Raw genomic sequence first — 14,489 nt, 5'->3', positions numbered from 1 at the left:
TATATATATATATATATATATATATACACGATGAAAATATGTTTTACAATTCATTTTTTCGTTGAAAACATAAATTCAACTCTTTTTTTTTACATTGATTTGATACCCATGAATAAAATCATCATGTAGAAGTATTTATCCAAGAGTTGATGCATCTTTATAGCTATACTATTGTAGCATGTATATTCGACCCCTCTGTTTCTATGAGTGTATTTGAAATTTGATACGTCGCGTACGGTAACGCCCCCTAGTGGCACAGCGGCATGTCTGCGGACTTACAACGCTAGAAACCTGGTTTCGATACCCGTGGTGGGCAGAGCACAGATATCCCATTGTGTAGCTTTGTGCTTAACTTCAAACAAACAAACAAGCTATGATAACAGTACATATGAATCAGACTGTTTAAATTGTTACATTTAAATCACGGTTGTTTTGGAACTCGATAAGTTAGAGCTTTCCAGGCGCGTGACTGAAACAATAGACGTGTTACATAGTGGCCAAGCCTTGTGTGTATTTAATACTTCTTTTTTTTTTCTCGCGAAATTAGGACACTTTTATCAAAATTGAAAATAGTCTTCTTTGTATGACTTTGGAGGTTTTTTTTTTCATACTTTCGATACTTTTCAAACAAATAATGAAGAAACCTACTTAAAGATGTATGTCTGACCAGAATACACTGTTGGCTAATTAACGTACACAACTATCTATTAGCGTTTCGCCTGAATACACTGTTGGTTCATTAACGTACTTAACCCTTTATTATCGTTTCGGACAGAGTACACTGTTGGCTGATTAATATAAGAAACCATCTTTTAACGTTTCGGCCAAAATACATTTCTGGCTGATTAATGTACGAAACCATCTCTTAGCATTTACTGAACGTAAACAAATTTTTATTTTTTTGCATCCAAACCAACCATTATTATGTGATTTAAACTTGTAAAAAAAATTGTTTCGGAAATATTGCAGAAACTAGATATTTCATGGAACATCAAACGCGTCATTCAAGGTCAGTGTGAGTTAGGAAGTAATGTACAAAGCTCTAAACAAGATGTGATAATACAATACAGCTGAAAACCTTGGTCCCGGAATTTCCATGGAGTGGTATAAAGTTTTGTAGAATCTATTTCCTGATCTAAGCTCATTCAAAAGGTTCATAGTATGCGTTTTTTTTCCCTCATGTTTATAAAAAATATGGCTAACTTCAGCTGGCGTACACATGAAAAACAATGTTAATTTTTAAATTTATTCCACATTTTATAAATAATTTGTCGTTATAACAATTCATAGTGTGGATATAGATGTTAGTTTTATTTAATTCACACTGCAGAAGCGTGTCATGTTGGTTGGAATGTTTTGTGTACAAGTATAGAAAAAAATTAAAATATTTTTGATATTGTAAGACCTTTTGGAATTAAACTTGGAGGCCAATTTCTTTACCATAACAAATATTATTTTTATGCATAGTTGAAGTTTGTAGTTGCTTTTAACTACAGAAGGCATATTACAATAAGTTAAGACATTGCCACTAGGGGTGGCATATTAGCCTCAGAGTGTAAAAATTGACTAACGAAAAGTAACAAGTATATCAGCTATAGAATTGAAGTAGACGTTGTGGAAAACAAATGCTGCTGGTTTTTATTAATTCATTACTAAGGACTTTATAAAAAATTCTAAATTTATGATATCTCAAGGGCAATAGTGAATTCATATAAAGCACAAATAGTGCTTTACATTGAATTATGGCTCCATGATAAAGAAGTTATATCATTTTTAGTGGTTGAATGATTCTGTTTTACCATGTGCCTGGTGAATAGGTTTGCCAGCTTAGGACTTTTTTGTAAGGGGTCGTCCATAAAAGACGGCACAAAATGTAAACCACTTTTTGACCTTCTCTTGTTACACTTGGTCATATGGATGGCCTGTAACTGAAGTAAAGGAACTCTTTGACAACAGCTGGTAGTGAAACATAAACACATTTTATCTCTAAGTAGGACTTACAGTAGGACTGTTTGCAACCCTACTGGTGAAGCTAGAAGAGTACTTAACAGGGCACACAGTTTCTTCATATCAAATTGAACCCAAAAGACTAGCTTTTACAATGTGTAATTAAATGATTTTTTTAACTTCTAAAAGTTTGTTATATGGTGGCTGCCATGTTGTTGTTTACATCTGAAAACAGCATAGATACATAATTATATGCAACTCATTACAGCAGCCTCACAGGCATTTGAAGTATGGTATTCAAAAATATTATAATTATCTTTTTATAAATTATATTGTATAACTTCATCCTCTAATATGAGACTATTTTATCACTACTTGAAAACAAACAAAAGTATATTTGGGTGAACAGTGCTTAAATTTGTACCAAGCATGCCTGATTTTGTTTCATGTACTGGTGGTTCTGCCATGTTATCCTCATTAAAAGAAATGAACATTTTTTTTTTAGTAATCTGAGAGCAATTAATAAGCACATCTGGCTCAGGACTGTTTATAGAAATGATCCCTGGGGCATTGTTTTAAACCTATCATTAATTTGTTACCAGTTATTCCAAAGTTTGAATAATCTGAGTGCATTTATATGCATAATTGATCATATTGAATTCAGAAGTACTAATCTTATAATAGAATTTGCTGTTTGAATCTTAGCGTATAAGTCATAAAATAGGTTGGGCATGGCCTATTGGGTTGCAGCCCATTACTGCAAAAAAGCACTTTACACTTTTTGGCTGTGAGTGATATATAATATTCATGATCAAATGTCAATTTTTGTTCAGACAAGAATAACCCAAGAGTTGGCGATGTGTGCTGATGTTAAGATGGCATCTTTCGAGTTTCTAGAGATAGCTATGCGAAGCTTTACATGAAAGTATGAAACATATAAGTTAGAAAACAAGAGTTCAGAAGTTTCACAAAACTCTGCTTTCTAATTTGTTTATTTCATAATTTTTGTTTGATTTTAATGGGCATATTTTGAGGTGGTGAGACATGCGGGATATCTAAGGTAGCAATATAACTTCATGGAAAAGTTGTATCATGTAAGTTATATTTCATATACATGCAAGTCATTTTTACAACTTATTAATAGAGTGGCTATGAAACACCATATTTAATTTCTTTTTATAGATCTAAGCTAATGAAAAGACCACATTTATCTTTTGTAGCAAAATGAACTTGTTTGTTTTATGTAAAAGAAAAACTGTTTAGAATTATTTGAAGTTCTGTAGTGTATTTGTTTATTTTGCAACAACCAATCAATTTACAAAAATGATAGTTTTTTATATGAAGCCTATTTCTTTGTTTTACTTGTGAATAGGAATATGTGAGAATATTTTATGAGAGTATGTTTTAATTTGTGCATTCTAAATGTATTGTGTGGAATACCACAAAACAGGCATGAATGTTTTTATAAGCTTATTTATTGTCCAGGAAGAAAACACCAATGAAAACTATGAAATAATATATGTTTTAAACCTCTTTATAAAGAAAGTAGACCAAGGATTGTTTTCATTATTCTTACCTGACTTATTCTCTGATGTTATTAGGTGATACCCAAGTTGATGTAGATCTACCATCAGTTCCAGACCTGAGTGATATTAGATCTCGCTTTGAATCCCCTCAGGAAGAAATTCATTATGCTTCTACCACAGACAAGTATTCTCTTCAAAGATCAGAAAGTGTTATGCAGCGTTTAGCCAAGTAAGTTGTTAGCATTGCAGAACTGTTTTGTTTAATTAAACAGTCCTTTTTGTGTATTTTTTCTTGTTTGCTTTTTAGTGTAGTTTAGGATCATGCATTCCAAATAGCTATTTTTAGTTACAGAATATGCTTAAATGGTTAGAATTATTTTGTTTATGTCGAACTAGCATGTGTTTGGTAAATATGATACATTGAAATTTCTACAATATCAAGATAGCACTATTTTATCATTCACAGGTGTGTCACCTTATCTCTGTATGTAACTATCAGCACAGCTACAATATTTGGAAATTCCTAAATTGTAACAAAGTGCTTAGTAATGTAACCAGCACTATTGGTTTAAAATCAGTTTATGATGTTTTAAAGAAAACTGTAATTTTATTATTTGAATGCTAACAGGGTTTGATAAAATTATTAACTTTTAAAAACATTTGATTCTTGAAATTCTTTATTATATTAGTAATGAAATCACTTACTAGAAACATCGACAGTAATTATGGTAATAGTGATTAGGATGTCAAGCTGTGGATCTGAGGATTCATGGTTTGCATCCTGTTTCCACACAAATGCATTCCACACTGTGGCCATGGGTGCACTGTAAGAGTGATGGTCAAACTTCTTTATTTTGTTAAACAAGAGCAGCCCAAGTGTTGAAGGTATTTAACTGTTGATTAGCTGCCTTCCATTTAGTTTATCATTTTAAAATTAGGAATGGCTATGCTGTAATAGTCCCTGTGCTGAGCTTTGTGTAAAAAATACTAAAAAAAAAACAATTATAGAAGTAATTAATTGTAGGTTGTATCTAAAAGGCAATGTTTTGAGTCATTGCATTAGTTCTCCATCTAAATGTTTAATATTCTTGAAAAAAATTAATGCATTTTGGTCAAAAATACATATCTAACACTTTAAACATTAATTTCATTCAAATTTACTTACTATGTTTTGCTGTTTTATAATTAAGATATTATTACCACTGGAGAATGATATACCAGTAGAAATTCAAACTCATGCTTAGCATACTTCAGCCTAGGCATTTTGAGAATGTTGTGAATGTCTTTATGATGCAATTTTTTTTATCTTTGATTTTAATCTTAGGTATCAGTCTGCTGTTTCTGGTCAAGAGAATGGAGAAATGTCCAGCTCTGGTGAAGATGAGGATGATGATTCTTCTGTCGTTAGGGGAAGCAAGAAAAAAGAAAAGGTGTTTATTTTGTAATATGGTTTAAAATTTTTTTTTTCAAGTTAGAGAGAAGAAAAGTCAGCAAGTAAACATTCTTTCACAAATCTTTCATGACATTTTTATGATACTTGGCAGTATCTAAATATTTGAATGTACAGCCATTGAATCCACTAGAACGGAGAATTAGGACATGAAATAAAAGCATGTTTATGACTGACTATAAAAAATATATAACCAGTTTTATTGATGGTAGTTGAGTTGTTTCTGAAAATATAGTAGCAATGTTATCAGATTAAGTTATCAATAATACTTGGATTTTGTTAATACTTACATTAAATACTAGTGATGCATTGTTGATCTTACACTAGAACTGAAAAAAATATGATACATGTATATAGGAAAGTACATGTCAGCTAACAAGAAACTGTGATGCAGTGGTTTTTGTGAAATTTGAGATGCATCTGTTTTTTTTAGAATTTTTTTTGTTTTGATAAACTATCTGATGAATTATATAATGATGAGAAATTTATTGAAAGCTACTAATATATTTGGGAAAGAATTTTTAAAAAATGTTTTACTGTCATAATAAATGATCAATGGGAAAGCATTAATACATAACTACTAAACCTCGAACTTATGAAATAGGCATTATGTAAAATCGTTTAATTTGACAAATTTTTTTTAATATGTATAACGTCACAGAACCTCCTTCACCCCAAAAAAACCTTAATAAAATATTATAATTTCAATATTTTTTTAATCTCCCCTTTACATTTTTGGAGATTGTATGGTATACAATGGTCTGATATTATTGTAGATTGTAATAATAATATAATTAATTCATTGTGCTGAATGGTGTACTCTCTATATCCAGGTAAAGTTTGTTGAGATGTCTAATTTAAAGTCTCGGTGGGAGAATGGCAAGGTTGGCAAGCATGAAGGAAGAGGTGTGGACAGAAGGGAGGAACTCTCTAAACTAAGACAGAGAATATGTCTTGGTAGATCTGAGTCAATGCGTGCAGTTTATGAACGTGCTTGTAAGGAAGCTGAAAATAATATTCCTTCAAAAACTGAATCCATTAACTTGGGCAGAGAAGTAAAAGCTGTTAGCCTCAAGGAAAGGTTTGAAAAAGGTGATGTAGAAAACGAATTGGAACTAGAGAAACTTGAAAAAGCCCGTCGGGAAAAGGAAGATGATCTTAGTGTCTTCAGTGAAGCAGGTATGTTGAAAGCACTGCTTTTAGTGCTACCTTCCTGATCTTTTCAAGCTAAAGAAAAATTCGTCTTGAATAATTCCTGATGATATAAGCTTTTTCTAGTTAAAAAAAAATACCTTGAACAATAAAACATAAATCATAACATAGGCAGTATCTGAGTCAAATAAACATTGTTCTTTTCATTGCTTCTGTGGATGTTCAGTATTGTATTAACCAACATATTTTCAAAAGTCTTTGAAGCTGCTACTACTGTAACATAAAGGTTTGAAAATATTGAAACAGATATTTTTTTGTTATTATGGAGACATAATGAAGACTTAATGTTCAGTGATCAATGTAAAGAATTATCTATATATATAATAGCCAAATGTCTGTCTCCTGAATGGTTAATGGTAGAAAAATTTATATCAAAAATGCATATTTTCAAGAATACATTATAGGAACATTATTCATTTTTTGCAATTCCTAATACATCATTTTGATATCAACATCGACATGTCAGTTTTGATAATGTTGAACAGTCAGTCTGAGAAAAACTTGTTAGAAAAACAAAAATGTTTCTTTTTGTAAGGGAATTTCAGGAAAAAAGTTTGAGACTTCCATTGATTGATTGACAAATATGTTTTGAAGATAGGAGCATGAATGGAAATAATGCATAAAAAGAGGAATGTGTTTGAGCATATATTTGTGGTTGTTCAGTTTATATATATATATATATGAATTTTTTTTAATCTTTTTTTATGTCAGTATTATACACATGTAGGACTTTATTGTACCATGTTGAATAAATTGATTTGAATGGAAATTAATATCTCTTATTTGACACTTCTAATAAAAATGACAACTGTCAAAAAGTGCTCACTTTGGTAGTGGTCCTTTATTGCACTCAGTAGAATGACAAAGAATGGTGGCATCCAGTGGAAAAAAATCCCCATGGCAACATAGTGAACTTGAGAGTTCTGTTATGTTGGATGCACCCATTGCATTGAAACCCAAACATTTTTGCCAACAATGCATTGAAGCCAGTCTCTTTTGCTTAAAAAACAAATGCAGTGCAATTTTCCTTATTGAAATAACAAAAGACATTATACAATCATATTGCATGTATACTATGATTCAAGGCATTGGGTTGATGTACAATTTTTATTTATTCATCACTGTTTTTAGGAAAATTACTGTTAATTGTTTCCACAGGCATCTGTTAGTGTATTATATTGTTAAACTCATTCTAACTACTGTTACAGCACTATTATGTTTATTGTTGAAATGAATGGGTTTTACAAGAAATGCTATTATAACCTGCGTATTTATGAATCACATTTTAATTTTGCATACAATGATTCAATAAATAAATCTTCAATAAATCTTCCATTTTAAACGACATTCACTGGCCTGAGAATCAGAGAGCAAAGTCCTAATGTTATGGCAATATGCTGTAATATTATATTTGATGGTAATTTATGGTGTGGAGCTCAACATGGTTTTTATGATATCTTAAAGGAATATTATTTGTTAAACATTTGAAAACTCTTTTTATTTATATTTTTGAGTTATCTATGATATAAAATTGCTTCAGTGGCAGACAGGAAATAATGTATCTTAGTTTTCCATAATATGAAGCAAAAGGAGCAGTAAAAATATTGAAATTATTATTTTCAAGTCATTTCTTTTGTATATAAAGGTTACTAGATAATGTTTAAAATTACTGAAATTAAGATCAAATGATTATCTTCCTGCCTATTCAGTATTACATTTAGTTAAAAAACTTAAATTTTGGTTACAGGTACTGCAGCTGAAGCAAGAACACTTTTCAAGCAAATTGATGCAACCACTTCAAATGTTTCTTTATCATCAAACAAGTCATCATACTATGATCGCTGTGGGGCCAGAGAAACTGTCAGTCAGTCTTCTGCTAGTGATGGTGATGCTACCAAGTTTACCGATCCTGTTTTTAGGGATGATATTGAAATTGATTCTTTGCAGGTGGCACAACGATTCAAATTCTTTGAAAACTATAAAAATGAACCAACAGAAAGGAAAGAATTTCAGATTACCCCTCCAAGAGAAATTAAGAAAGATCAGTCTACTGAAAGAGAAATTATCCAAGATCCAAATGTAGTACGATCATCTGATACTGCAGATGAAGGTCTTATTACAGACACAACTAAGAAAATGCTTCATAAGTTCAAGAAGTTAGAAAATCAACCTGATGTCCAAGTCAAACGCAAACCAGTAAAGCGTATCACTCCACCAAGAGAGTACACTGCAGTTAACAATGAAAATGAGTCATCACCAGAACCAGAACGAGATCCAAACATTATTCGTTGTAGTTACAAAACTGAAGATGAAATGACATGGGAGATTGATAAAGCCAAGAGTCTTCGTGCCAAATTTGAACACTGGCAACCTGAGGTTGAACAAGAAAACACCAAAAATGAAGAAGAAGAATGCATGCCAGAAACAGATATTGCCAAGAACTTACGAGCCAAGTTTGAAGCTATCCGTGAAGAAAGTATGAAACCTAAAGAAAAACCAAAACCTAGAGTGAAGAGATTTGTTGTAAGTACTTTATAATTCCCATGTGCAATTAGTAATAATTTTGTTTTACCTAAAATTTAAAATTATTAATTGCTAAACTTAGCACATCAAGATACCATTATGAAGGCACTGAGTATTCCAGTTTTGTGGTTTTAACCGAAATCTAAAATAGAATTTATTAAAAGTGATAGATTCTTGTCCCAACCACTGACCAGAAATATAGATAGTATTTTGAGAATATTTGTAGATGTGGTAAGGCTTTCTGTTACTATTTTGTTTGGGCAGTGGATACTGTTGATATTGTAGAAGGCAGTTTAATTTGAAAAATATAATGCATTTTAGTGTTTTTTAAACTAGTGTTAAAATCTTAAAACTTAAGTATGTTTTGTTATACACTTTTTGTTTATACATGCTTTTTTGTGTGCATATAACTTAAAGATGATGTGCAAAAGGAATTTTAGCTCTGTGTGAGTTAGACCTTAGACAAGTCTTATTTGTTTGCTTGACCCTAGTAACATTTCTTCTAGGTTTATGAGGTTTTTCTGCATACAGATGCATGAGGAGTATATATTATATTGTTCATAACAATGTGGCTTTTGAGAACAATATACGGTTATATCATGTATGTTTATCAAACTTTATGAATGAAAATTATGGAATGTTATAACATTTTCCTTGTTTGGTGTGTTTTTAAAAAAAAAATCTGTCCACTTTACCAGATTATTTTTCAATAGAGAAACTGGTATTTGAAAGGTGATTACACAATAGATAACTTTTTTATAGCCTTCACAGAACAATACTATACATATTGTTCTTCATATTTAAATTTGTCATATATTGTTGCTAGAAGGAGAATTACTAGTAAATGTGTAACACTTCATAAATTACTTTACTGTGCTTTTTTTTTGTAATTGAGAAAAGGATGCTATATTTCATCATCATTTTTCATTAACTAAGGAACATCCTTTTTCAATTTTGAAGCTAAATAATGTGTGAAAAGTGTTTTTGATCCCAGGTATATTAATGATAGTAGTTTAGTTTTTAATCACTATAAAGATTACACCCATTTTTCTAACCTTTGTGTCTTAACAAGCTTACACGTGAGTGCTACTTGTATTGTGTAATTTGTTACCATTTTTATTTTGGGGGAATGATTTACGTAAATATGACTGTATACAGTATTTAATATAAATTGTTGCTGTCATGTCATGAAGAAGTTTTAGGCACAAAAACTAGGAAACATTAAATGTTTTCTATAAGTGTTTGGTAAAGATAAATGGAAGTGTCTTATAAATTAAGATTTTATGAATCAGTCTTGTTCATATTGTCTCATTAATTAGAGTGCACATGTACTATGAACTTGTTTTAAGTACTTTTTTGTAGTGAAAAAATTATTAAATACCAATTATGACAGTTCTAGTTGATTGGAGTTTACACTTTATGGTACATGTATATATATATATTATAATGTAAAGCTAAGTGCTTGTATTAAGTTCTAGAGAATGTTTGAATTTTGACCACATTTCACATGAGGTTTCAAACACATACTTGAAATACTTGCATTGGTTCATAACATTTCAATATATAGTCTTAACATATCAATTTGTTTTCTATATTCCTTAAATACAATATATAACATCTTGTGGTTTAATAAGGTTTAAGTGAGTGGTATAGTTTTTTCATTGAATTATAAATTTACCTCATCTTTAGTTCATACTAATACAGTTTTGGAAATTAACGATTCTGTTAACCTTAAATTGTAATAACAAGTTTTATTGATACTTGATATCACACAGATCTTCAGTATATTTCTATCAAATTTGGATAAGCTCGATCTTTATTAATACTCAACTCAGACAAGCATTTATAATCTTTTTTCCATAATTTTGTTAATACAGCAATAGACCAAAGGAAAAACAGTAATCTCATCTTCACTCTTTAGAATCAAATCATCAAGGCTATATTTGAGATTTTATCATAGGTGTTCTTTATAAGAAGAGTTATTTTGTTACTTAAACTAATTGATACTAATTCAGAATACTAATACTCTTTAGAATCAAATCATAGAGGCTATATTTGAGATTTTATCAGATGTGTTCTTTATAAGAAGAGTTATTTTGTTACTTAAACCAGTTGATACTAATACATTGTATATATTCAGTTGTGTTTATTCTCATGCATATATAATCCATGTTCACATTTATTATAGACAAAACAAGTTCACCAGTTAAGTTTTCTTCACATTTGTATAGCTTGGGATGAGCATACTGTATATATATAATAATAGTTCATGCTTTTGGTCAGTCATACAGTTCTAGTTAAACTATATATTTGTAATTACATAAATGGGTCACAGCTGTGCTTAAACTAATATATCATGGCAAAAACGGATAAAAACCCTATAACCCGAGCACTTTCGAAAGGTGGACCTTTTTTTCTTCAGAGGCAAACTGAAATTCCCAGTTTGTCCCTGAAGAAAAAAGGTCCACTTTTCAAAAGTGCTCAGGTTATAGGGTTTTTATCATTTTGTATCAAGACTTATTGAACATACGTGTTTTCCTGGCATCATGAATATATCGTGGCACAGTAATTATTATTGTTTTCTTTTGTAGTTATTTATCCATCGTACGTTTTTCAGAGTATTACACTGTTTTTGTTTTTATAAATTGCTAAATATTTCTGTGGTCATAGCTACATGCACCCTTAAGACAGTGGGCTTAAGAAAATATTCTAACTACTCTAAAGACAGGACTACATTGTACTGTTTCCTTAAGCATTTCACTGCCATACTGGGTTTCTCAGAAGTAACTGTATTAGTATAAAAAATTACAGAATTAAAGTAGTTTAATCATGGAACAATAAACTAGAAACAGAATTTTTTTTACACAAACATAAAACATGCAATTAAGTTGAAATAATGTGTAAAAAGCACAATTTAGGTGCCAGAAATGCAATGAAACTCAGAAAGTAGTCTTGTTTTCTGTACCAAAAATATATAATGACATTACCTTATTGATGCACATTTAAAGAATCTATCCTGAGTTTTCCATGTATCTGGGATTAGTTTCAGTAATGTGGAACATACTTATTGGAAGATTGGATTTTGCTCTTTGTATAGGTGTCCAGCATGATTTCTAACAAGTTTTGAATTTGTTGATAGTCATGAGCAAGCCTGCATGATGCTCAGCTGTGTGAACTATTTTAGTTGTCTTAACATTTGCATGATGATGACCATGTAATAAAACATTGCCTTGATGTGTCAATGTGCCTGCTGCATGCTGTGTGTCCAAGAAGTATGGAATTTGAGGTTTTTGTTGGAAGAATTTAAAAACTACTTGACTGATCAATCAACTCTCTTCATTGTTCAGTGAGTTCACTCAAGGCTAAACATCATGGATATTCCCAGCTGATCCTTGGTCCTAAAAAGAGAAATACCTGCACATTGTGAAGAAGAAATACTTTTTGAATGTTGAAGAGATTAAAGAGCAGTAATACATTATTTTGTTGTTGTAAACCATGTTGTTACATGTAAGCATATCCACCATCAATATTTTATCTCAACTCTGGATTGAAATCACTTATACTGCATTCTGTCTCTGGTGATACATTTTAGGCTTAAGGTTATTATTTAATCTTATATTGTTTGTAAGTGCATTTTATTTTTCTGCTCTATTAAGAAAATCTAAACCAAAACAGTGATACCACTTTGTGGGTAATTTAAATTCTGGCATAAAAATGATGATTGTATCCTCTCTCTGTTAAGCTGAAGATTTCACCATCTTTGTTAATTTCATACATCCAGGTTTGACATTTGAACAATATTACATCCTCTGTTTTAGCTTATTGACTGTTACGTATGTTTCATCCAATGATAATTTTTATGTACATGTTTTGTTTTCTTTGATGTGTGTATGTTGCAGTAAAATCTTATACTGATGTTGCTTAAGTTGTTTTGATTTAGGTCAGAAATTATGTTTTTAGATAATAAACAGTTATTTTCATATGTTTTGCTATCTGGTTCAGTCTTTCATAAAATATTTGTTTATTAGTGCTTGTGATATGTAATTTTTGCACCAAGAAGTATGAAGACTGACTCTGGATTGAATGTTGACATTTTACGAGTTTTATTGTTCGCAATACAGTTAACTTCAGAATACCATGGAATACTTATATAGTAGTGAATCTTATGTTTTCTCATTTTATGCTGCTGTTATTTTACATCTGTCAGTTTTATAGTTTAATCCATTGACTGCTGATTCATTGTATAGGGTACAGTCTGCCTCCAGCAGTTAAATGCGAGTGTGCCGTATATGGTGTACAGCTTGCAAAAATTCCATGCATACTTGAAGTAGCCACAGTCAGTGGGTTAATCATTGATTACCTTGGTAGGGATGTTAATCTCCAAAGCTAATTATTTCTTACTGCTTTGTTCAAAACATAAGTTATTTATAATGGCTGGAGATGGCTTGAATAGGTAATGAAGAAAAACTTTAATATAAGTTTTTCTTCATTATCCATTCAAGCCGTCTCCAGCCATTATTAGTCTCAAAGTGGGTTCCCCGTCATCGAATAAGTTATCTATATTTTGTGGTTTTGCCCAATTTCCAAATAGTGATTTTTTTTTATATTTTACTAGCTCTCTGTGTTTTGAATGTCCTAGTTTTATAATAAATACTTCATAAAATCTAATTTTTCTGGATGTTTCATGTCAACTAAATATATTTGGATTCACATTATTTTTATTGACTTTCAGTGACAGTTTATCATATGTTGACTAACAACTGTATGTGATTGAGTATATTTACTTTATTTCTTTATTTATTGTGTTTTTAAAATTTTATATTAGTATAGAGTTACTTTCAAGCGCTCCAGTTTTTGTAGAAAAAACTGCCTCATTATATTGATGCACTTGCAAAGTCACACAAGTAATAGTAACTTTGAGCTTATTGTGAACACAACTAATTAACTTTACATCCGATTAGATTATATTTGAAGAAAAAAAGAAAAGTAAAAACCGTGGATAATTTTTGAACATTATTTGTGATGTAAAATTGCTGTTTGTCATTGAACTGTATAAGATTATATTGTATTTTCTAGAATATCAGTGTTTGCTGTATTTTATTTATTTCATTGCATTGTTTCATAGGGTTGTACTACTGTATAGGAATTTCTGAAATAAAAGTTCCAGGTAAACTGTGTCGTGTATTTTGATAATCCCGAAAAAAATTAACTTTTGTTTAATTTAAAACAATGTGGCAGATAATTTTACTAACTTGAAACTGAATTGAAAAAAACAACAGGTTCTTTAACTTATGAACAGATATAAAATTGAAAAATTTGGATAAGATATATTCAACTGTTTAGACTTAATGCTGTTATTCAGGATATATCTTGTATAACATTTTACATCTAAAAAGAAATGTAAAATTTCTTTCAACTCGCACAGATCAACTAGTCAAATACTGAGTTTGAACTCATGCTGTCAGTAAATGTGTGAATAAAAATTTCTGAATGTCCTTCACACATTGCACAGCATGCGTCACTTACACATAATTCTTCACTCTCCTACCTTCCATATAACTTATTGCACAAGTGTTGGGTGATTTTACATAAGTTCTGTATACATCGCTTACACATAATTCTTCACTCTTCTACCTTCCATATAACTTATTGCACAAGTGTTGGGTGATTTTACATAAGTTCTGTATACATCGCTTACACATAATTCTTCACTCTTCTACCTTCCATATAACTTATTGCACAAGTGTCGGGTGATTTTACATAAGTTCTGTATACATCGCTTACACATAATTCTTCACTCTTCTACCTTCCATATAACTTATTGCACAAGT

The 14,489-nt window shown here is 30.6% G+C and overlaps 1 protein-coding gene across 1 annotated transcript in view; it reads left to right on the top strand.

Annotated features, from left to right (window-relative positions):
- The window catches only part of LOC106458450, a 125,094-nt gene that overhangs the window by 89,750 nt on the left and 20,855 nt on the right, over nt 1–14,489 (top strand). Inside the window, exons 14-17 of the mRNA XM_022384661.1 lie at nt 3,549–3,702; nt 4,798–4,903; nt 5,757–6,102; nt 7,883–8,658. Of these exons, the coding sequence (XP_022240369.1) occupies nt 3,549–3,702; nt 4,798–4,903; nt 5,757–6,102; nt 7,883–8,658 (1,382 nt within the window). The remainder of the gene's footprint in view (nt 1–3,548; nt 3,703–4,797; nt 4,904–5,756; nt 6,103–7,882; nt 8,659–14,489) is intronic.

Source organism: Limulus polyphemus, unplaced genomic scaffold (genome assembly GCF_000517525.1).
Source record: "Limulus polyphemus unplaced genomic scaffold, Limulus_polyphemus-2.1.2 Scaffold465, whole genome shotgun sequence".
NCBI classification, from domain to species: Eukaryota; Metazoa; Arthropoda; class Merostomata; order Xiphosura; family Limulidae; genus Limulus; species Limulus polyphemus.
Note: the sequence above shows the minus strand (reverse complement) of the source record. Positions and strands in the feature narration are given on the sequence as shown.